General features: G+C 42.3%; 1 protein-coding gene across 7 annotated transcripts in view; it reads left to right on the top strand.

The window, feature by feature from the left end:
* The window catches only part of pde4a (phosphodiesterase 4A, cAMP-specific), a 54,041-nt gene extending 29,051 nt beyond the window's left edge, over positions 1-24,990 (top strand). The window contains exons 1-15 of one of the 7 annotated variants that reach the window (XM_080904648.1): positions 3,740-4,616; positions 7,731-7,916; positions 8,337-8,373; positions 8,552-8,622; positions 9,410-9,459; positions 10,173-10,285; positions 15,139-15,232; positions 15,316-15,479; positions 15,739-15,837; positions 15,927-16,091; positions 16,208-16,307; positions 18,095-18,249; positions 18,371-18,493; positions 20,647-20,829; positions 21,064-24,990. In XM_080904648.1, coding sequence (XP_080760774.1) covers positions 4,420-4,616; positions 7,731-7,916; positions 8,337-8,373; positions 8,552-8,622; positions 9,410-9,459; positions 10,173-10,285; positions 15,139-15,232; positions 15,316-15,479; positions 15,739-15,837; positions 15,927-16,091; positions 16,208-16,307; positions 18,095-18,249; positions 18,371-18,493; positions 20,647-20,829; positions 21,064-21,567 — 2,241 coding nt within the window. In that variant the 5' untranslated portion in view covers positions 3,740-4,419 and the 3' untranslated portion in view covers positions 21,568-24,990. Of the gene's footprint in view, positions 1-3,739; positions 4,617-6,540; positions 6,594-7,730; positions 7,917-8,336; positions 8,374-8,523; positions 8,623-9,409; positions 9,460-10,172; positions 10,286-12,288; positions 12,880-15,138; positions 15,233-15,315; positions 15,480-15,738; positions 15,838-15,926; positions 16,092-16,207; positions 16,308-18,094; positions 18,250-18,370; positions 18,494-20,646; positions 20,830-21,063 lie in introns of those variants that run through there. The other 6 variants (XM_080904649.1, XM_080904647.1, XM_080904651.1 and 3 more) reach the window with 6 other exon arrangements.
* Positions 24,991-25,425: the final 435 nt, after the last annotated feature.

Below are 25,425 nucleotides of genomic sequence, written 5' to 3'. Positions count from 1 at the left end.
TTAATACCTGTGCATAAGACTTCTCAGTGTAAATACAATGCAGCTTGATGTTATAGGGTTAGTGAGCATGCAGGAAATTAGCTTTATTTTCCAAGTCACTGACTGACTACATCTCTCAGTCATGCAAATCAAACCGCATTGTTAACACATATCTATAACCATAGGCGTGCGTCACAGAGCCCCAGTCATTCACAGAGGGAAGCATTCAGGTAGCTATATGAGAGACAGCAGCTTTAATCACGACAGAGATGGTTTGCTATCGGCATTAGAAGGGACTCTGTTGGCACAAATCCCCCCTTCCCCCTGAAACCTCTGATCATCATGTCATTGTCTGCAGCAATACACTCCAGGGACTCAGCTTTCACATAATGAAACCTAGAGAGCTGCCCACAGCCCGGCTTATAATCACCCATATGTGTGCGTGTCCGTGTGTGTATGTGCGTGCAACTAGTTCGCCTTTTTATAGTGTTGATTGAAAACAAAAGAGTTTCAGCATTAACGCTCTTCTGTGTGTGCGCTTAAGCATATCATCGGGGTGTGTTTTTGCCAGTATGTGCTCACGCGCGTGTGTGTAACAACCACGGGTGTGCATGAGTCACTTTGAGAGGTTTCACCAGCTATTATCGAGCTGGGACTTGGTATTTAAAAGGAGATAGAATAATTGTCTCTTCATCAGCTCTCCAGAGATTACAACAGTAACTGTCAAGTGAATTTGAATTCTTGACATTTTCCCAAAGTCTGGCTGTGAAAGGCACTGTTCAAACAGGATGTATGCAAGGCCTTTTCATAAGTGACTTTCCAAGATGAGCTCCACCATCCATGCCGAGTGCATCACAAACAAACGGTAGTTGCTCTCTCCACCAGGAAGAGAAGTGAGGGAAAAGATAGATTCAGAGGAAAAAGTAAACCAATGAACGCAGAAGGCAAGAGGCGAGAAGGAAACGGCTCGACGAGGCATCTTATCTTCGGCGTGTTTTTCGCCGTGCTCAGGCTTTAAGCCGCCTGCTGAAAGGTGGAACACTGAATTCATGCAGCAGGTTTTGCTTGGGCTCTTTTTGTTTTTTTCCCGAAGCTGCTGTTGCAGAAAAAGGCTGAAGGAAAAACAGATACCATTCACAAGTCATCTCATTTATGCTCTCATTCGGTATGTGCGCAGTGTATATTAAAATTGTGACACAGAGTTTGAATAGCTTTCTTCTTTTTGTCTTCTCACTGCTGACACACACAAAATCAAACACACACACCCACAAACACACACAAATGTAGGTTTGTATCAGCATGCACACAGACTTCTACAATTTGAAATATTTGTATCCCAAACAGGGACAAAAGGTTAGTCCTACAACCAAAAACAGGAAGTGTTTGGATTACATTTTCCACTTAGACAAGCAGAAATTAAGAATTGTATTTAGTAAACAATCAGCAGTATGAGAGCCTCTAAAACATCAACTGTATTAATGATTCTTTATACTGCAGAAGCAGAACAACCTGCAGCACAGACATAAAAAATTAACAGGCGTTTCTGTCGCACGAATATGTGAACTGTTCCCAAATATATATATATATACCGCCACAAAATGCAATGTTTTATCACAGCTACAATGGTTAATTCACCAGGATGTTCAAGCTTTTTCCAGTTAAAATTGTCATTTTTAATGCTTAAATATAATTATTGTTGTCATCCATGACATTTCAAATTTGCAAAAAAGCTGAAAAAATCTATTTTTTTTAATTAAGATGCTAAATTACAGTTAATTAATTGCATTCCTGAACAGAAATTAATTGTCATTTTTAACTTAATTTTAGTGGTTAAATGTTATGCTTCATTAATTTCTCAGTGAATACAGTGTGCCGCCTCAAATTTGGGTATAAAAAAGTTAATTTGGTAACTTCCTGAAAGTTACCTTAAGTTTTTGACAGACTTTTAAAATATTTTTCTTGTTTTATGATAGTTGATATAATAAACTAATTCCAAAAAAAATATAAAGTCACTGGTGGGAAACATTCATGGCAGTTGTTAATCTTCCAGGAGTGGAGTTCACACAAAATTCCCTCCAAGGTCAGACGACACAGAGAAGATGCAAAAACACCCGAGACCTACAACTACGACTCTACAGTCAAATTTCAGCAGCATCCTAAACGTTAAAGTTAATGACAGTTCACTTTGAAAAAGACAGAAACAAGTATGACTCATTGGGAGGATCCAGGAGAAATCCTGTTTTCTGTAAAAAAAGAACAGAAGAACGCAACTTAAATTTGCAAAGCTGCATCTCGACAAACCCAAACCCTTCTGGAGCAACGTCATTTGGACAGAGTAGACCAAAGTGATGCACAGCACCATGTTTGGAGAAAGCCAAACACAGTACGTCAGCATAACCACCACATACCAACTGTCAGCACAGTGGTGGAGGGGTGATGATCTGAGTTTGTTTTGCAGCCACACGACCTCGGCACCTTGCATCAAATCGACCATAAACTCCTTTGTGCACCAAAGCATTCTGGAATTCCATGTGAGGCCATCTGTCCAGCTAATGTTTAATGGAAACTAGATCGTGCAGCGGGACAGTGAGCTCGTGCACGGCAGCAAATCGGCAACAAAAATGAAAAAAATAAAAAAGTTAAGGTGATGAAATAGTCAAGTCAACGTCCAGACATTAACCATGCTAAGAAAGCTGTGGAGAGACCTTAAGAGAGCTCTGCACCAACTAATGCGCACAAACCTCAATGATATGGCCCAACATTGCGAAAGATGAGTTGCAAAAAAATTCTTCCACAACGACGTGAGTGACTCATAAAGTCATACAGAAAATGATTACTTCATGTTATTCCTGGGGTGCACTTTTTTCACACGGCTACAAGTTATTTACACAGTTTGATTTTTGTAACTTCAGTAACTATGCCATCATGGAGTATTACACAGCGCTGGTCAGTGTAAAACAATAAACACTGTGGTTATTACCAAGACATTTTGGTACAGTATCTAAATAAATTGCACACACTCTTTCTCTATTCAAAGGAAATTGCTAAATTTCCAGCAGTGTTGTTGCCAAATGCCATTTTGGTAATTTCAGGGTTAATCAGTTAGTCACAATGCTATTAATCAATGCCTCCTGGTATGAAAGTAACAAATAACACCTCAGGAACAGTGCTGACAGCTAACCTGACACCTGCAGTGCTTCAGTGGCTCCAACTTAGTTTTAATAAACACTACAGAGACTTGTTTCATCATTTTTAGTGGCGTGTTAAAAAAAACCCCAACAACCACAAAAAAAGAGCAGCACTCTTCACACACAAAAATTCAGCTTGGGGCTGTCTACTATTATTATCTACAATGCCATCACTGAATTAGATGTGGTTGACCTATGCACCTTGTCTGAAAGCTATTTCATGGTCTAATTGTTGCTCATAGAGAATATTATGCTAGAACCGTGTCTGTTCCCATCTAAAGGCCACAGAAAGTGCTGCTGGTGAAGGTTGTTGATGTCAAAATACAAAATGTTTTGGGCGCAAACCTTGCACGCTCTTTTAGTAGATCGTGTAAACATTTACACAGGGGTATGAGTCAACCCATTTTCCCCTGATTTTTTCTCCCCCCCCTCTCTCTCTCTTTTCTCCTCCTCTCTTTTTTGGGCTGTTTGTATCTCCTCTTCAAATCCTCATTACACAGGCTCTGCGTGTTTCTCTATTCTCTCGCCTGTGGTCTGTTACTCGTACTGATCAGCCTTCCTGTTGCTGCAGAGGAAGTGTGAGCAGAGAGATAAGGATAGTGAGAGCACATGCTTTCATCAGGGAGGTGGGAGGGGGGAGAAAAACTTAGACGAGAGGGCAAAAGGCTGGCTAATTAGGAAATTAGCAGTTGGTGCATTAGCGGCAGGGATGTCTTAAGAGTTGTGAACGTGAGAGCAACAGCAACGTGGAGACCAGGAGGGGACGGAGGTCCGGTTTGGGTCAGCCTGTATGGGAATCAGAGTTGATGTGGTGAAACATCAGAAGAGCTCTCTGTGAGGCTGTCAGGGGTGAGGAACACACAAACCCGCTCAAGCAAGGATTAAAAAGACCCAAATTAATCCAGGGAACAAACTGAGGATGCAAGAAGGGGGAACTGGATTTAAGGTATCCAGGGCATGAGGATCACATCACAGGATACGCATGTTGATGAAATTTGACTCCTCCAGTGTGAGACGTGTGCAAGAGCAGGACTAAAGGGAGGATCAGGCCTTGTTATTAGACCTCGCTCTGGATTGAGGACAGTTTGCAGCACATACGTCAGGTGCTTTGTTTTTTTCTGCCTGAGTACTCACTGAAAAGTGGATGAGGGGGACTGCGTGGGAGGGAGACGGCCACAGAGAGCAAGACAGCCAGTTGTAAGTGGAGGCTGGGGGAGTTTTCCTTCGCCTGTCAGCTCCAGCAGGGCCAGCAATGAGTCAGAAGAAGCTGACACGACAGCTGACATTGTGGGAGAGTAGTGAGGGTCCACCTCCGGTGCCCCCGCTCACCTCACCCGTGTCGCCAGGGGATCAGTCTCGGGGACACGGAGGAGGCTCTGCTCTGTTTCGGCGCTTGAAACTAAACCGCAGTATTCAGGAGCGCAGACGCTCATCTCACTGTGTTTACAGGTACAGTTGTGCACCAAGACACTGATCTTTTAATGTCCTGGTCGTGACTAAGCAATCTTTGTTCATTAAAAATAAAAAGAAAGAAAGAAAAAGAGAAAAATATGCAGAAGTTATGTGTAACAGTTATGCCTTAGTTCAGGTGCGGCGTGACCATTTCAACGTTTGTCCAATATGACTGTAATGCAGCTCACTAAAGTGGATTTCAGAGCAAATTATTCCATGCACACACTGTTAAACCATTAGTCAGATGGATTAGATTTGGAGAAGTGCTGAATTCAGAATGCTGAAGTCTCATAATTACTCTGAAAGTCTGCAGGAAAAAAAAAAAACAGCACATGCAGCTTGCAGAGAGTCCCCATGGCAGACATTTCTTATGTCTTCTTCATTACTGAGGAAACATGTTTAATGATAATTTGATCTGCTGCCATATCCTCAAAGCCTTCTGGGGCAAGGAGTGCCTCCTAATTGGCCAATTTATAAGTAAATTCCAAAAATATCACACTTCATGCTTAATTTTAGAAATTGAACTGAAGGGCGTTCACAACTGTGTTGACAACAAAAGTTTGGGAAGTTTAGGAGACGTGGAGAGGTGCTGAGGAGATAAAAGTGATCCTATATCAAAAATAGATGCTGCGTCTGCTGCTGTTGCTGCAGTGCAATGCGCCTACATATCTGTCCTTGTCATCCCAACATTTAAACGCAGGTAAATATATATGAGGAATCCTGTGGCTGTTTAGGTGTGTAACAAACATAATAAATCCAGCAGTATACCTTTCGCACATGCTGTCAGATAAATTGGTGTCTGTCTGCACTGCTGCCTGTCCATCTTTTTCTTGTTACATAATGCCAAACTCTGAAACCCTGTTGAATCAATACTGACTTTGGTTCTGTGTTGCAAGATCTAATCTTGCTTTCATCTCAAAAAGAAAAAAAAAATGCCAGAGGAATTTTGCTGACGTTTGCTGGAGACTAAAGGTTTGTGACTGAAGGTGGTTTGGGGGAAAAAGAGGGGAGTGTAATCTGAGCAGTATGTTGTTGTGCCCCCTTGGGTTAAGCTCATCTGGGTTACGCTCTGAATTTTGAGGAGAAGGGAATTAATTGTTGATTTGCAGAGCTGTAAAAGGCAATAACAAAGTTATCATCAATTTATTTGGTACTTTGGCAAAAGATGGCGAAAGCTGTAGTTTATCCAATGGGCACCTCAAAGCTGCCTCCTAGAGCGAGAAAATCCCCACAGAGTCCCGTATTGAAATGTGAAACATCTTTACTGCCTGGCATGAAATGGGTTTGCTCTCTGTAGCAAGTACCAACCTATAAATAAAACTTATAATGTCAATACACAAACAGGCTTTAAAGATCTCAACCATAGAGGCCTAATGCAATAGCATCATTGTAAAATTCAGGAAAGCAATGCTGAGCTTGAGAGAGAATTTTATTAATAATATTTTCCTTTTAAAGGTTGACTTTTGAAAGCGTAATTGGTCTCGCCCCCGATTTAGTTAATGTATGATTTAAAATTCAGCAGCATAGAAATGTAAAACAACATTTGGTCAGTCGTCTTTCACAGTTAAAGGTCCTCAAATTTGGAATATTCTGGAAATAAAGACATTGAGTGCTTTGAAAATTTTAATGCACAAGATAAAACTATGGCTTAAACAAAATAACTTTTTTTTTTTTTGATGAAATGGGTCTCCTGTAATTCTTAGCTCTTGCTCTTACAAGTTTGCAGTTGCCATTGTTTTTGCTATTTGGTGTACTGTTTGAGTCTATATTTGTATTGATATGCTGTGTCTTAAAAGCTTGAGGACAATTATTATTGGTGCTATGTACATCACACCTGATGCGTTTTATTTGAATGCTGGGGAGGATTTTTTCATATATATTAATCACTAAACTTGACAAGCTGATGGAAACACAGCAGGAGGTATCTGGCAGCACACTTTTCCTCTGCTAATTCGAACCAGCCCTCTTCAACAGGTTTGTGTTTTGGTACCTTTTGGAGCGTTTTTAATGGAATTATCTGTCATACATTATGGCTTGCTCTGCGGTTGACTGAGCAACAGACCATCCAAGATATCTGTGCTCGTGCTTTTAGTCAGCAAAATCCAATATTTTATGTGTTAGCTCTAATTAGCAGCAGTGTCTGAGCTGTGCACCGGTGCAGTGTCAGAGTGGAGCTTGTTAGCATTAGCTAAAAAGTTAGCAATCCACCCCTTTTGTCCACATAGAGTATGGGCACTTCAGGTTGTAAAAATTCCAACATAGCGGCAAAACGCTAACACAGAGGCATCAAAATTGGGCTTCACAAAACCATAGGTGAAGTTGCGGCACATGTGTCTATTTTTTTTTTTCCAAACCCATTTAAAAAGTATTTAGGATTTTTTTCCTGGCTTTCACTCTTCTTCTTCTTCTTCTTCTTTCCTGCCTTTGTTGGAACATTTCTACTTATTGCAACATATAATCAGATCAGTGGATATAGGTCATTCCATTGTTAGGATAGAGTATTGCCTCACCCGCATTTTCTCATGTGCATCCTTATGTGTGTTGCACAACAATCAAGAAAAGGGGGGCAGAAAAAGTCACAGAAAAACTTCTTCCCAGCATTGCTACATGTCTAAAGGCCACAGGGGGACTTCAGTTTGAGTGTCCTTAATCGACCAGTAGTTTGTTTTAACGTCAGATCTGTAGCAAAATCAACATTCTCAATCAGTCATGCCTCCAGATAGAGAGAAAGCGTTGGCCCAGAGAGAATGTGCGGTTGATGTGGCTCGTTTTCCTCACTTAAACACAATGCTCTCTGAGAAGTGACATGTCAGTAAAGTGTAATTCTTGGAGAAACCCTGTGGCAGCCTGCCAATCCAGCTGAACCACAGAGTTACAGCTGCATGCATTCATGCCGCAAAGTGTCACATCGCTTTCTTCAACTTTCACTCCAAAAAAAAGGAGAGAAACACTGCAAGAGGCTGAGCTGCATCATCACTCGTGTCTGGGCATTCAGGGTTATCTCGATAATGTTTATCCACACTGTGAAATAAGAAAGGCGGCAACAGAAACCTGCAAAAATGGAACTCATCTAAAACCCTTGTACTCTCTCTTTTCTCTCTCACTCTGCAGCTTTGATTCAGAAAATGGTCCCTCGCCAGGCCGCAGTCCCATGGATTCGCAGGCGAGTCCTGGGTTGGTGCTCCACCCCTCTTTTCCCCAGAGCCAGCGCAGGGAATCCTTCCTGTACCGCTCAGACTCAGACTACGACACGTCCCCCAAAACCATGTCACGCAACTCCTCCATCAACAGTGAGGGGTAAGCACGGAGCCATCGTTTGGATCCATCATGTTGAGGACAGGATGGAAACATGTTTTTTTTAAACCCACAGTGTCCACTCACGCACATCACAGTAACTACACATTATCCCAATCAACACAGCATTGGGAATGGGATTGTAATTATGCATCCATTATGCTAATGAAATCATGATGAATCCTCATAATATTGACTGTTGTGCTCTGTTTCCTGGTCTGTTTTTCAGTAAGCTTAAAAAACCTCAAACCTTTCATGTGTTTCAGGGATTTTTTTTCCTGTTTAGATCCACACAGGTCTTTGTAAACATCCAGCTCACAGATACAGCCTCTCATATAAACACAAACACAGAGCACCGCAGCAGCCACAACCACTCATATTCTTCTCATTCTCTGCTTTTTGTTTTCACCTTTGGTCCTGCAGGCATACAGAAGACATGATCGTCACCCCTTTCGCTCAGGTACGTATTCCCTGTGCACCTCATCTGACATGTTTAATTGCTGTAAATGGCTCAAAAAGGCAGCTAATTAGTGCAGTGAACTTGTCCTCCCCCCCTCCCACACCTCCCTGCTTCCTCCCTTCCTCTTTCCTCCTCCCTCCTCCTCCTTTCCCTCCCACGCTGTCCATCCATCCCCCAGGTGTTGGCCAGCCTACGAACTGTAAGAAGCAACTTCACCATCCTCGCCAATGTCACAACACCCACTAACAAGTCAGTATCATGCTGTCAAACACCCCTTCCCCCCCCCACTTAACTTGTCACGACTGCCTGCTTCGTTTGCAGTGTGTGTACACAAATGTCTCGGTTTCCTTGATCCCATGGGGAAACACTTTAGTCATCATGATTAACCAGTTTATGATGACCAGACAATGCTCAAGGAATATGTGATGTGCATTATTTGGCATATTTCCAGCAAGCTTTAGCTGAAGACTGAGTGCAGAGAGCTCAGTGCCTCAGGTGTATGTCCCTGACTCTGTGCCCAGACGATGGAGACAGTCAATAACACTAAAATTATTCTCCCTTGTAATGCAGTAGACAGAAGGAGCTCGAGCTGGCAGGCTTTGAGTTCCACGTCAATATGATATATAAAGCAATGCGCCACTGAATTATCAGCATCTATAATTACACGGCGGTGTACCCTTGCCGTACGATTACAAAAACCACAAAAGCCTTTTGAGAAGAAAGCCGAACTCAGGCTTTGTCTTTAGTCATTTTTAGACTCTTTCATTTTTGAAGTGAAACAAGAGACTTTGTGTGCACTATTAAAACAAGCACCTTGCCGTGTTATTGAGTACCAGATGAAATGTTAATATTCACTCCTCCGCTTGTCTAGTGTTTGTGGGCATATAGACGAAAAAACATCAATACAAATTCTTATATCTCCTGTCTGAGCCCTTTTTTAAAAACCATATATTGCCATGTTGCATGAGTGTTGAACCCCAGCAGGGGGCAGCAGAGGGCAGTTCTCAGACTGATGTAATGCTGTCTTTGTCCACAGGAGGTCACCAGTAACAAGCCAACCCACTGTTCCCCAAGCTACACTCTCTGGTATGTTGTTAGCTAATTAAAACTCTGTCCAGCGAGTTTCCTTTAAGGACACGCCAAGGCTCCCACTCTCCCCTAATGACCGCAGAACATCACATAATATTATGTGGCTATTACTGAGGAAATGTTTAATCAACTGCACTGCGCAGACTTTAGGAAATTGGGTGGATCTTAATTATAAGGCTTAAGCTATTATGGCTATATGGGTTAATAAAATGTTGAATTTAATCACTTCTTGCATGCAGATGTACAAAGTGCATGTAAGAATAGCTTCATTTAAACTGAAACTTTTAGTTTTTATAGGATTCTTTGAAAAAATGTGGAGCCAGGAGGTTGCAAGACCGCCATTGCCGTGGGTTGTGAAATAGATATGAAAAATAAGTGTTCAACAAATACTATTTTTGCAGTTTTTATTTTATTAATAAAACTGGTATTTTCTCTTTTTGTATTAAAAAGCTTAATCCTGATTTAAAATGTCAGAATGATACATGACATTATCAGCACAGTGATGTTGCTTCACTAGACTATTTTTCACTAATCTCAGCTTTTTAGGTTAATTATGATTCAGTACTGTGCAGTGCATGTCATCTTTGAGCCAAGGTGGAAGACAGAAAGTGCGATCACTAGAATGTGACCCAGATCTCCATGCACACATGCTCTTTTCACACTTCCTGCCCATTTATACTTTGACTATGTGTGGTGTGTGCCCCTGCCAGAAGAGACATACCAGCAGATGGCTCGGGAAACTCTGGAGGAGCTGGACTGGTGTCTGGACCAGCTGGAAACCATTCAGACCCACCGCTCAGTCAGCGAGATGGCGTCCAATAAGGTGGGCACCTGTTCGCACACAAATATGTTCAGCTTCACCTTCACTGTTCGCCTATCTCGGCGTAAGCGCCCTGCTGAGATAATGAGCAACATATAAACTGATCCACAAGGCTTTTCCAGCCTCCTCCAGTGCCTGTCACATGTGACCTTCACACATATTCACACAGTATTGCTCAGCACATGACTCATCAGCTGGAGTATTCATGTGCCACTTAAAAAAGTGATCATTTGCAGTAATTCTGGGTTTATTTGCAGTCCTGTGGTATTCATAAATAACTGATGTGGAGTCCTGTGTTCAGCTAGTGCTTTCCTTTTTGGTTGGTATACTGAAAAGCTGGGGGGGGAAACAACTCTAGTGGTTGGTGTGGTTGTAAGCAGTATTGAATTTTGGTGCATTTTTGCATTAGTATGTTTATAATTCATATGTGTGCACATGGGCAGGATTCTTACAGATGCATGCACTTTTGTTTGTGCGGGCACAGGAAGAGAGAGAGAGCGGTAGAGAAGGGTGGGATGTGACGGTTTGTGGGTGGGAAGGACAAGGGAAGGGGGTGGGGGTGGGGGGGGGGGGTGGATAGGTCCTGATGCTGATGTCTCTGCTGTAACCTTGGTTGCTACCGAACAGCAGCAGGGTCTGCCCTTCCCTTTTTTGTCATTGGCTTCCCACTCTGACCATAAGCCATGTGGCTTAGGCAACAACCAATGAAGCACAGGCAATGCTCCTTTAATAGTGCTCTGTCTTAAAGAGACAGCATCCTGTGCCTTGTTGATTTTATTCCAGAAATTCTTCCCATGCTTCACCTCTGTGTTAATAATTAGCAGCGTTCTTTGTGCTTGTAATCAGGCTTGTGATGAAAAGAGCGAGGGAAAAAAGAACACAGTGATGAATGAAGGGACATAGTTTATGTGTCAGTGCACATACAATGCACAGAGAGAGAGAGGAAGACTCTTGGTGAAAACGTAGTCTCTGTGAATATGTCGCGGCGTCTTAGAAGGTGCAAATAAGACATCCTCCACGCTGCCAACATGGAGGTGCACACATGAATATTCCCACACAGTCTCTCACTCACACTCACACCCTCACTCACACACATATTTCCGACAGACGTACATGCTGTCTTGTTGCACATGCGCTGTCGGCATCTGAATAGAGGCGAGCGCAGACACTCACACACATGCACGCGCCTGCAGCCACACTGCCTGATTAGCTTGCGAGAGCTGTCTACAGCATCCAGGGAAATGGCGCAAGAGGCAGAGCATTTGAGGAGAAGCGGCAGCCTAAAGCAGCGGGATTAGACCTCTGGCATTTTGGCCAGCTGCTGCACGGATTGACTGGGAGCAGAGGACTGTGCTGCGGAGGTATCAGGAGGCAGCCGGACTGCCTCTGCTCCGACTGTGTGTTACTGGGATCGGTGTGAGACGGCACAGACGGGCTGATGCACCGGTAGGATTGGGCCGGGCCTCTGGATCCGTACTGTGGGGGAGGGGCAGCCGACGCAGAGAGGGAGACTGTTTTTCCAGACCACAGCTCTGGTTTGATTCTTCAACCTGACTGTCTGCTACAGGCCTGCCTGCATCCCATTCTGTCCCCCTCTCTTTCTCTCCAGTCTTGCTGTTCTCTTGCTGTCATCAGTTGTTTGCCCGTTCTCCCTTCCCTGGTCCTCCTGCTATCCAGGCTCCCTTTGCATCCACTATTTGAAACCTCAGTCATCTTTCTCTCCTCCCGTCATCATCTCTCCATTGCCCTCACCTTTTTTTTTTTCATTAGTGTTTGTGAAGCAGCCCAGCTCTCGTGACATTGTTTTTTTTTTCTTTACATTTCTCTTACATTGCCAATCATTTCCACCATTCGCTGCTGTCTTTGCCCTTCAGACGGTCCATCGCTCCCTGTCTCCCGCCTCCCCTGCCTCCATCTTTACTCTTTCGGCTCCCATCCACCTTTACCCAGCACTGACTATATATTTGGGTCAGCCTGCTCAGCAAATGGGATGAGATGTAGTCTCCACAGCAGCCGGATCCAGGGGGCTCCTGGTTTGCCCTCATCTTCGGACCACACTGAGGCTGGAGCCTGACTCAGGAGTGACTGGGTGGCCTGCTTTGGGGTATTGCATGTAGGCAAGGACAATCTGCACCAGCAGCCCCTGCCCTCACCCCCTTCCCCTGTTCCTTTGACCCCTTCTTGGGGCAGCCGTCACTCTGGAGTGTCCCGGCTTGACTGGCTGTGGCCTCTCCCCACACACCCTGACGACGCCCTCATGCCACTGGGGGACTCGCAGCACCTCTACCCCACTCCACTACCGAACCTCCTGCCGGTGCCATCGACCAAAACCCCCAGTCACCCTCAACATGGGTGTGGTGGAGGCCATTGACCCAGCGCCGTCCCCCTGCCCCTCGCCTGTACCAGGGGGCTACAGGCTGCCCCGCTCCTCCAGCTACAGTCCCTTGCAGGGGAGGGCAGGGGCAGAGCTGGACCTCGATGCAGCTGCTGGAGGAGTTCTGGAGGGGGGTGGGACAGCAGCAGAGCGCAGGACACCCTTAGTGGACCTCTTCTGTGAGACCTGCTCCAAGCCCTGGCTCATCGGTTGGTGGGACCAGGTAGGGCTCGGGGAACTTGCAGAAAACAAACAAGGCCTGGCGGTGGCCATCTTGGATGGATGCTGTGAACTCTACAAGTGTTATGCATGCATTAACAACTCATCTGTTAGCTAGCCCTCATTATGTGTCTTTTTTAAAAATTCACCAGTTGTTGCGTCATCTTGTGAATATATTGAGCTTATAAGGGAAAATCTTAAAAGGTGCTACATTAGATTTGTTTTATGTGGACTCCATGTGGTGCTGGAAGACTTTCTGGGTCTGGCAGGGACTTCATTTCAAACAGTAAGTCAGAATGCTGGCCAGTATATTCCTGTAGATAATTTACATGAAACTACTCAGCAGGAACAGTGATAGGGGAACAGAATTTATTAACTCTGCCCAGTGTTTCTACACTGCAGCAGAACTGTAAACAAAAAGACAATAATATCAGTCTCATTCTTCATCCCCCTATAACCTGTCTACATCCGTGTCCTGTGAGAGTACACCGAGCTGCTTATAATCTGAGAAATAGCCTTGGGACTTTATGAAGTAGTCCAGCAGTTTTTACTGCAGGTACGATGCAGTGTCACATAATGGCCATTTCTATCCTTCACACCTGCGTCCCACATCCCTCTCTCTGGCTCTCTCCTGCTACCCCGAAGCTGGCCTCAATACAGACTAAAAGAAGGCAAGCATGCTGTCAGTGAAGGAGAAGCTTATTGTCTTGGTTCTGTGTAGATGCTTAATCCCCCTTTTGGTTATTTAACCCTCTGACTCTATGTAAATTTATACATTTTCACAGGTTTTTATTAATAAATGAAATTTGTAGACTTGTATGTGATGGGATATCTCGACACTTAATAAAAAGAAAAAGAATAAGGATTATAGGATTTACTTGATATCTCTGTATCACTAAGTACAGGTTATACTTTGGAGCACTTCCACGTGTTTTATTCATGACGGTATATATGCCTAAGATATATGCCTGATATATACCTTACATATGCAGGTGTGTGAGCCCACAGTCATGTCTGAACAGTGTTTGCATGTTTGCTTCATTAGTCTGTATCAGAGGAAGAGTGTTGTTTGTCCTGGCACTCGGACTGGCACTGTAGAAGTGTTGGTTGGCAGCTATGACTCAGCGTTACAGCATTAGGGAAGGAAAGAACCAAAGAGCGGGAGAGAGGAGGTTTGGGCTGAGCCTGCTTGCCTAAGTGTGCCACTGGGCTTCACTGGCCTTCCTGGCTGCTGATGGCTGATTCTGCCTGATTGCTCCTACAATTTATTGTTACAATTAGCTATTTGCCTGGCTTATTATGTAAGAGGTGACAGGCCAGGAAATGATGGGAAAATGGGAGATAACTATGGGGATAAGAGTGAGAGATGGGGGGTGTTGCACAAAATAAAACGGAAGGAAAACAAAGAGGAGCTTGTGACAGAGAAGGATTTGGGAGCTCAAGGGAGGTAATGGAGAATGCTGTTTACCTCTAGGGGGAGGGAGGAGCAGTTTTAAGTAACAGAGAGCTGTAGCGAGGAGCAGAGGCAGAGGAGGAGAGGGTTGACCTTGGTAAAGGTCAGAGACACCTGCCTACTCCCTCAGATTGTCACCCAAGAAGCCACCGCTCTCACATCAAGCTGAAGGACTGACTGTGAGGAGGCAGTTGCCATGGCAACTGCTCGGGTTGCCATGGAGATTGTTATGTGTGAAAGATCAGTCAGTGGGACACAGACTGAGGGGTCTGTCCGATTTGCATTGTGCTTTCACATAACTTGTCTGACAGGGAACTGTTAAGTCTCCCAAATCATCGTGTGGAGCTATGACAATAAAACGTTACATAAACGCAGCGAGAAGATTCAGGAACAGTGTTCAGTCTGTCTGCATGGATAATGTACTCATTTAATCATATTTGTGTCTGTAGTTCACAGCTGACACTGTAGTTGTATGGGAAAGAATACATAAAAGAAACATGCCACATTACTGCAGCACATCTCTGGAAATCAGAGTACAAGCACACTGAGTCGGGGTATTGAACAGTCTGTTCTCATCTGAGAAAAGGAGGAGGCATGATTCATAATTGATTCCCTCGCAAAATGAGGGTGATAATTTATTTTTTCATATTTGAATCACAGGAATGTTTTGTTGTTATATATCAGTGCAAATGGAATCTAAATTACAGTGTTAATATATAGTTGGATATGTCAGTAACACATGTCTTATGCTTCTATGTCCTAACTACTGTTCAAGTCACTCACTTCTGTCAATGTCTGTCCTCCCCTCAGTTTAAAAGGATGTTGAACAGGGAGCTGTCCCATTTGTCAGAGATGAGTCGCTCAGGGAACCAAGTGTCAGAATACATCTCCACTACCTTTCTAGGTAAAGAAAACCTGCCGCCCACTTGTTGCCAACTTTTATAGCAGCTTCACCCGCAGCTGATCTCTGACTTCTGCTTGTTGCAGATAAGCAGAACGAGGTGGAGATCCCGTCCCCCACCATAAGGGAGAGGGAGAAGCCCATGTGTCACATCAGTGGTGTGAAGAAGCTCACGCACAGCTCCAGCCTTTCCAACTCCGCCCTGCCTCGCTTCGGAGTGAAGACTGAACACGAGGATGCATTAGCCAGGGTAAACGGAAGTGAAACCTACTTTCTCAGCACATTGTATTTATTTATCTAATTCTAATACTAAATTCCTGTTTGCATTCTGTAGTCTTCTGTGAGAACATGTAAAGAGAATTTCACTCCAAAACACTGACAGCAATCATCACATTATGTCTACACTGGACCGTAGTAGATTGTGTTAAAATAAACTTTTCTACTGTGAACTTCTAAAGAACTGGCAGCACTGACAGTTTGGTGACATGTGTGTTTCTCTTTGCTCTCAGGAGCTGAACGACTTGAACAAGTGGGGCCTTAATATCTTTCGTGTGGCAGAGTTCTCTAATAATCGACCCCTCAGCTGCATAATGTATGCCATCTTCCAGGTGAGAGGCCGGTCTTAATGGAATGTGCAGCAACTAATAGAATGTAGAATGACTGTGATCATGACTCTTGTGGACTCCGCCTGTTGCAGGAAAGAGATCTACTGAAGACCTTTCGGATCCCTGTGGATACGTTTGTCACCTATGTGATGACCCTGGAGGACCACTACCATGCCAATGTGGCCTACCATAACAGCCTCCACGCTGCTGATGTCACTCAGTCTACTCATGTACTGCTGTCCACACCAGCTTTAGATGTAAGTATCTCTATTTAACTGCCAATGACAAGAAGTCCACACAGCTTCTAAAACGAAACAATAGTTAAGAGCCAAACTGCAAACTATGTGTTCCCCTCTTTGTTTCTCTCTTACAGGCTGTATTCACTGATCTAGAGATACTAGCTGCATTATTTGCTGCCGCCATCCATGATGTGGACCATCCAGGAGTGTCAAACCAATTCCTCATAAACACCAGTGAGTCAAAATGAGATTAAACTTGTACACACATACATTACCAGTCAAAACTTTGGACACGTGACTATTTACATTGTAGATTCTCACTGAAGGAAACAAAAAAAACTCCCAACAGTGTCACCAGAAAAGCACACCTCCTCCTCAGTGCTTCACGATGGGAACCATGCATGTAGAGACCATCCGTTCACCTTTTCTGCGTCACACAAAGACACGGCGGGTGGAACCAAAGATCTCAAATTTGGACCCATCAGACCAAAGCACAGATTTCCACTGTTCTAATGTCCATTCCTTGTGTTTCTTGGCCCAAACAAATATCTTCTGCTTGTTGCTTTTCCTTAGTAGTGTTTTCTTAGCAGCTTTTTGACCATAAAGGCCTGAATTCGCCTAGTCCCCTCTGAACAGTTGATGTAGAGATGTGTCTGCTACTAGAACTCTGTGTGGCATTTATCTGGACTCTAATCTGGTCCTCATGTGTGCCAGTTTCTTTGTAGTGCTTGATGATTTTTGGGGACACATTCAAAGTTTTAGCAATTTTCCAGAGTGACTGACCTTCAGTTCTTAAAGTAATGGACTGTCGTTTCTCTTTCCTTAGTTGATTGGTTGTTGACATAATATGAATTCTAAGTTGTCAAATAGGGCTGTCAAGTGAGTACCAACCAGACTTCTGCCCAACACAACTGATGGTCCCAACCGCATAAAGATGGCAAGAAATTCCACAAATGAATTAAATGAATGAGGGTTTGCAGCGCTGTCAACAAAGCAAAGGGTGGCTACTTTGAGGAATCTAAACTATAAGATAATATAAAAGTTATTTATCATTTTTTTCTTTGCTACAAAATTCCGTATATCTTGCGTAATATATTTGATGTCTTCGGTTTGTATCTACAGTGTAGAAAGCAGTAAAAAATAGAAGGTGTGTCCAAACTTTTGACTGGTAGTGTATCACACAGCAGGAGATAGTCTGGGTACAACATGTTCTCACTCACTCACATACTCTAAAACCTGGGGTTCTGCAGCATGGTGGTGGACTGGTTAGGACTGTCCCCTGTCAGAAAGAAGTGGATAGGTTGGGAAATTCCTCTTTGGAACAGGAAGAGGTGAATTTGAAGTTGCCTGTCTGTTTTTATTAGCTCCACAATAGAGAGGCCAGACCTCACTTTTCTCTCATAATCAGCTGTCATAAGCTCCAGCATCCCTTAATAAGTTCTGGAAACAGGTGCATAGATGGGAATACTCCAGAATTACATTGGGTTTAGGCATGAGTACCAACTGGGTAGCTTAGGACACATGGAACCCCCACAGTGTTACTGTCACTACTTTGCACTAGAGAAACATCAAACACGCTCAGGTAATTTTAATAAAAACGAAACAACATAAACAATGGTGATAAAAAAAAAGGTGAATTGGTTGAATATGCCTGATGTGTGATGTGCAATCATCACTAGCAAATTACTAGCAAAGAGAGGGTAGCTATAAAGAAACCAGTACAATAATGTCTATAACAATGTGTTTGTAAAAGTCTCTGATTTAAGAATGGGGATAATTCAGATAGCAAAAACTAAGCAGGGATTTTTATATATGCTTTACTGTTTTGTGTATATAAATTGTATTTATGATGTATATAGTGTAGTATACAACACGCACTTATATACATACATACATATATAGAGTGTGACTTCTCATTTTGTTTTGTAAATGCAACAGTTTACCCTTAAAAAATAGTAATTCTCAAAGGAGTTTTTGTTGTTCTTTTACTGATATCGATTGTTGCTTGATGCCTTCCTCAGACTCAGAGTTAGCCCTGATGTATAATGATGAGTCTGTGCTGGAGAACCATCACTTGGCTGTGGGTTTTAAGCTGCTTCATGAGGACAACTGTGACATCTTCCAGAACCTTACCAAGAGGCAAAGACAGAGCCTTAGGAAGCTTGTTATTGACATGGTGAGTGTCAACATATTCATTATGAATTATAGCTACCTTTCTCACTTGTCGTCATGTGACCCTTTCTACTTTTTATTTGTCTCTTTTTCCTCTAATCTACTCATACCTACTTTGTTCTCAGGTTTTGGCAACAGACATGTCTAAACACATGAGTTTGCTGGCAGACCTCAAAACTATGGTGGAAACTAAGAAAGTGACAAGTTCTGGAGTGCTGATGCTTGACCACTACACTGATCGAATACAGGTAAGCTACAGTTATTCAGTTAATTTAAAAGTACTTCCAGTCAACAAACAATGAGAGGAATATTTATAAAAGATAGGAGTGTTATAAAAGATAATGAGACCGTGAACGTGGCTCACCACAATGTTTTTTTAAAGGTGGAGACAAGTTGGAAACACAATAAATATGAAGCTGGCATTTTGTTTTAAATAAACTAAACCCTTAGAGTGCATGTATAAGACAGGTGTAGCCACCACAAAGACAGCCATTCGTTTCTGGGCTTTGGTTTTCAAGGCTGGACTCCATGGCTGTTGCAGTCTTGTTATTTTGGCACAGAAGGGAAGTATCTGAATGTAATGGTGGAGTGCTAGGGCATCATGTAATGCTAGCATGCTTGGTTACCAAAGTGCATTGCACAGACGCAGATGTCAACTAATCGGTACAAACAGCACTGAATGGACTCTTAAGTACAATAACCAACAAGCCATTTCAAGAAGCACCTAAAAGTGTTGACGCAGTTGAGGCTTTTAGTTTGGTGACTTTCAAATGGCAGAAGCAAAGCCGCTTGCATTGGCCTTAACCTGTCAGTTTTGAAGCCAGCCTTTCAAGTGGCAGTTTTTGGCATTTGAAAGATTACTTCATCTTTCAGAGCTGTAAGCTGCTGCTTGGTTGAACAATATACTTCACACACCAAACTCCTGCAAGATCTAAAATCCAGACTGACAGTGTGGTGAATGGGACAGAAATGAAACATCCCCAGTTATCTCAGCCAAGGTGATGGTGGTTGCTGACAGTTTCTAAAGCAGCTGATCAGCTGTCTTTGAACAAAGACGAAACAACGGTGTTGATTCGAAAAGTATTTGAATCCACGAAAGACTAGATTCTAACAACTTATTGTATTATTATATGTGTCAAGAGTTTTGGAAAGGACAGCTAATCTGGAATTTCTCACCACTGGAGAAACTAAGTGATTTGCACTGCTCCAGTCAGATGTCACAGAAGAACAGGTGACATTAACAGCGGGAGTTAAAGGAAGAGCTCAGGTGACATCTGGATTAAGCGATAACATCTTTACAACCCTTTCATTGGGAGGTTAGATACAGAGGTTAATTAAATTCAGCTGCAAGCAGTGGAGGATGTTTTCTGAGGATTTAAACATGAAGAACATTTTTGCTTAGTAGCTGTCAAGATCAATAAGGAGGAAAGAGCAGTTACTGAGACTTTGGAGAATTGTACCAACTTGTGGAGGAAAGGAAAGGAAAAGAGAATGAATGTGAAAAAGGTCATAAAAACATTGGGTTTGCACCACATTTTTCAGTCGCTTTGTCAATTTAAAATGCTTTAAAATGTCAGACAACTTAAAGGGAAAAAGTAGACGATGGGCAAACAATCTTCATGTTTATCAGATTTCAGGATAGTGTTAATCAATGCTACGGCCATTACTCAAAAAAGGTGAGGTATTGCACATTACTCTTTACTTTTCTATTACTTATAAACCTGAAGCTACAGTCCCACACACCAATAGAAATCCCCACCCTAACAAGGACACGCATATAAAGAGCCCAAAAAGACTTTAAAGGAATCGTCACCGTAATTCAACTGCATAGGTTTAAATAGAGGCCAGCAAGCTTATTGCTTTTGTTACCTGTTGAAGTTAAGGCTCTGGCTGCAGGGCTGGGGTCAGCATACACTCAGCTATTATGTCATTCTGGGTTCTTGCCTAGCTTTGTGTTTGCATGATGTCTGCGCAGATGCTTGCAAAGGGCCGAAGCTGCGTTAACAGTATAATGCAACTGTTTCTGTCATGGACGCAGTCTTCATTTCACTATCGCATTCTTGTCCATTTATGCAATAACAATAAAGGTAATGTCCGTATCGCTACACTTCAAAAGCCGTAGACCATGACACCAGTTTGTTCCTCCCTGCACATAAACTGAAAGTAGCTGATTGTGGTGCACAGAAAGAAAAAAGCTTGTTTGTGTGTTTGTTTGTTTGTTTTTTATTTCTAACACAAGTAACAACATAATTTTAACTGTCATTTAATTATTGAATTTAGTAGTACTGCATTACTTAAAAAATGTCATGTGATTACAGTAACAAGTTTCATCCAACACTAGTATTTCTAGCTTTGTACGTTCACAATATAATGTGAGGTAAATGATTTTGTATATGTGCAGGTATTGAGGAACATGGTGCACTGTGCTGACCTGAGCAATCCCACAAAGCCTCTGGCTGTGTATCGACAATGGACAGAGAGAATCATGCAGGAATTCTTCAGGCAGGGAGACAAGGAGAGAGAGCGGGGGATGGAGATCAGTCCCATGTGCGATAAACACACTGCATCTGTGGAAAAAAGTCAGGTAAATGAGCAGCAGTGAAATACACACATGTATGAATATAACAGCACGCAACTGGATAACTGTTAATGCTGTAGGTGGAGTGATAACTACAGTGCAGAGAGTGATTTATCAGCTCTGATCGCAGCAGTCATCCTCCTACATTTTTAATGCTGATTTGCAGGCAGTGAAGAAACACCACTGTGCTAGCTTATGTCATGTCAGTCATTGCCTTTTTCTTTTTTTTCCTTTACGTAGGTGGGCTTTATTGACTACATTGTCCACCCGCTGTGGGAGACATGGGGGGATCTTGTACACCCTGATGCCCAGGAAATCTTGGACACTCTGGAGGACAACAGAGACTGGTACCAGAGCACTATTCCCCAAAGCCCCTCACCACCTCCTGTGGACGACGACAAGGATCTAAACGTGTGCATAGACAAGTTTCAGTTTCAGCTCACTCTGGAAGAGAGTTTACAGCAGGAACAGGAAGACGAGGATGGCAAGCCCACGCCAAACCATGTGGCACAGGACTGCAGTCACGGGGAGGATGAGTGCAAAAAGGATGAAGAAGAAGACATAATGGCAGAGGAGGAAAATGAGGATATAATAGAAGAAGAAGATGAGGTGGCAATGGAAGAAGAGAACTTGGAGGAGGAGCTGAAATCTCAGTTGGGTGGGGGGCCTGACAAGGACAGACTTTCTGACACAAGTCCTGTAGAAGAAGAGGAGGATTCTTCTTCACAAGCTGACGATACATGAGTTTTGCTCCTGTATCTCCCTCCTCACTTGCACACATTATCTTGTTCATCCTTTCAATGGCCAAACCAAGAACAAATAAGACTGCAATGACAATACACACCTTTAAATATATTTTTCAAAAAGGGAATAAATACAAATTGCTTAAAGAGAAGTTAATTACACAGCAACTGTAGATTTGGAGTGGCAACAAGTCTTTCGACTGATTCCACAGTGAACTTTAGACTAAGAGGAATCTAGGAGAGCATTAATGTTGGGCGACTGAAGACAGCGTAGCACTCTGGGACTAGAATGCACACACATAAACACACATGAAGTAACACACAACTTATAGAAAGAAAGAAAAACAGGAGCAGGAAATCCACCAATGCAATGTGTGTACGAGCATGCAGCAGTCATGCAGTAAAAGTGTGCTCCGCATATTCCCTGTCCTTTCTTTTTTCGGGAGGCAGAAACACACGCTGGACTGTATGTTTGTATGTGTGCATTTATTAGAGGGACACTGATAAGTATTGAATCTCTTTGGAAAAAGCCATCCCTTAATGGAGTATTAACTAGTGTTCAGTCAGTATTAGTAATTCATGTTCGTTAGAATCTCAATAGAAACTGTTCTCCTCAGAAAAGCTACACGTCCGAGTAACTTCTTTTTTTTTCCATTTCTGTCGGAAAGAAAAATAAGATAATCCCATCGGAGTTGGAGGAGGTGAAGGAAAAACTACGGAAGGAAAGGAAGATGCTGCGACGAAGGGGCCATCGGGTCCCATATCCCCCTTTTTCCCTTTACGCGGAGAGTGCTACTGGTGCAAGATGGCTCTGTGCCTTTCTGAAACACCAGCTTCTTGAACGGAGCTGTCGTGAAGCAATGCATTGTGGGACAGGAGTGTCTGAATTTGTCATCATTTTTGATTGTCTCTTGTTGAAGATCTCTCTCTCTTTACTGTTCATGGTATCGTGGTGTGTATCTCACACGTACAGTTTCTGTGGTGATATGTTTTCAGCTGTAAGTCTTCCTTTGTTGCTCTTCTGGTAATATAATAACTCAGAACTCTAAATGCAGAGCAATCACTACCACCACCACAACCACCAGTAGACTCTTTCCAGCTTATGTTCTTTTCTTTTTTAATTTTTAGAATATTTTTTTTTAACTTTCTGAGAATAAGCCATGTGATGCTTTGAAGCATACGTTTTGCCTATTTTATATTTGACAGTTGCCGAATACGTTGAAGGGACACGGGATTATTTCATCAGCAGAACAAATTTTTTTAAACGCCATCTCACGCCCACTTGCACTGCGTGGTCATGTCTCCTCATACACAACCAATCTCACCAAAGTAAAGGATGAGAAACTTCAGTGGGTGAAGTGATTCAAGGGAAGACAGATGAATAAGAAAATCAGGGAGGCAGAATGTCAGGGGAAAGAAGCGTGACGTGGCCAAATAGGAGGTCTAGCGGTCCCTAATCATCCTTGTTATGTTTGATGCTTTTTTGCCTTAATGTCAGATGCAGGATATATGCCTGCTAGTATGTAGATTTATAAGATATACAATAGATATCCTAGTATATTTATATCACGTCTGTATGCTTATTTCTGTGAGTATCAGTGGGTCTATACACAATGTATCCAGCATTGCATTTGGAGGGAAAAGGTAGACACTGCTGCTGACTAGCTGTTATGTTGTTGCTGTGCTTGGACCAACGTAAAGAATGTGTTGTTTTCTAATCACAACGACTATCTTATTATAGCTATCTGAAGGCATTGAGGGGGAAATAAGAATTGAAAGGGGGAGTTGAGGTGTGTGTGTTTTTGGTAGGTTTAAGAGGAAGATGTTGTCACACTCATCGTCGCTCACTCACTGGCATTGCCGTATCTCGTCGAGCGGATGTTCAGGATTCGATCGACAACAGCTCAAACCGGCCGCAGTTTGTCCAGGTGTTCGTTTCTCACAGGGTATAAATGAATTAAATACATAAACAAACAAAAGAACACGAGTGGGGTTCTTTTGAAGGTAAGACCAAGTTCCTGCAGGTCAGTAACTCAGCTTATCTGAAGACACCACCACAGACTGGTGTAAGAAAAGCCCCATGGGCACAGCTGCGAGGCCCCCCACACACAGGCTGTTTCATCCAGTGAAATGGGAAGTTACTCAAATAAAAGATTCCCATATGCACTGGCCTTTTTTTTTCAACACGTTGCTTTGTTTTGTGGCTTCTCGTTCTGTTATAAGCTATAAAAACATCAATATTTAATTGCCATACAAACACAATACTGTAGCAATTGTTTCTTATTAAGGAAATTATTAAAGTGATTGATTGCTGCCATTCTTTTTAAATGATGAGAAGAAAACCAGGGGAAGTGTTTTCTTTGAACAGTTTGTGTACAGTTTATTTTTATATCATTCTGGTGGATGGTCTGGAAAATGAATCACGTGTTGATGACTATAGCTATAAGCATTACCACTCTTGTACATAATGTAATATTGGATTGTAAATTATAAATTTATCCGCATCATCATGATTAACAAATAACCACTTAAAGTTGTTAAGTGAACCACTGCAGGCCACATCCTCATATTTCCATTTTTTAAACATATGTTCTCCTCACTCGTGCTGTCCTATTTTATTTTATTTTTTCACTTTTTAGTTGTTCACATTTATTGTTCAAATCAAATATATTCGTACCAGCACTTTATTTCATCAGGTTTCGAGGCAGACGGTGTGTTTCAGGTAGTGTGTGCTGCTGGTTTGGTCATTCGCAGTCACTTATTGATTATATTCCACTGGGCCAAACCACAAACCCTCATTGTGAAGCAGTTAGCGTTCACCTCTCTCTGCAGGCATAACCAAACAACCCAATCATTCTCGATTAAATGTCCAGATGAGACTGAACCCATTTGACCAATGCGATCAAATGGAAGTTGAGGTAGTCACATAGGATACAGTTAAAGGAGATAAATGTGTCCTTATGTGACTTGGCCCTTTCTAGCACCGTCACCACCTCGGTTTCTTAGTAACTTTAATCACTATCTAGCCTGATAGCCTAAATGTCCATCCCGTGGTGGCTTACTTAGCTGGTTCCCATCGGGTTTGCTGTCAGGTTATTGTTGTCACAGACTGACTCCCTCTGAGAATACTTCTCTGGGCTTTAATTCATGTGTTTGTTCATGAGTAAGAAAGGTTATTCAAGGAAAAAAAAAAAACATGAAATGATTGTAATATTTGTAAATGATGTTGCTGTAATGTGTAAAATGTGTCCAAGTTATTTTTTATTATATTATTTTTATGAGAGTTTTTCCTCTTGACAGAGCTGAGGTGTCATTTTGTGAATAAATGCATTTAATAAGCAAACATCTATATATAAAACAATATTATAGTATATCAGTATATTTTTCTTTTATTTCACTGTTCAGTACTGTAAAGTGTGTTAAAATACAAATAAAGAAAGATTTTTCTATTAAATGCAAACTCCACTCTCCTGTTTGCTACGTTTTTCTTCTTCGCATTAATGGTTTCTAATAACTCTATGCAGCTTAACACGGACAAAAAAGTGTCTAACTTGTGCTTTTGTGAGCATTACCGCCCAACTCAGAGCTTGGGGTGTTTCTCACCCATTGTAAAAGCTATCATTTTTTCATCATTTTTTTTAATCACATTTTTGACTTTTGATGCTCATATCAAGTCTGATTCACTCGTTTTGCTTTTTTTCATTTAAGAAATATAGCTAAAGAAAAAGAATTAAGAACTCCAGATTTCTTATTTATTGCATCTATTACAATAAATAAGGAGATTCATTCATTATTTTTCTTGTGAATTGGACCTGCTTGTCCATGTCTTTATCTCCTCTCACTTGCATTTGACTATTTT

The sequence above is a fragment of the Rhamphochromis sp. 'chilingali' genome (assembly GCF_963969265.1).
Source record: "Rhamphochromis sp. 'chilingali' genome assembly, chromosome: 15".
Lineage (NCBI taxonomy): Eukaryota > Metazoa > Chordata > Actinopteri > Cichliformes > Cichlidae > Rhamphochromis > Rhamphochromis sp. 'chilingali'.
This window is presented reverse-complemented; position numbering and strand designations above follow the sequence as displayed.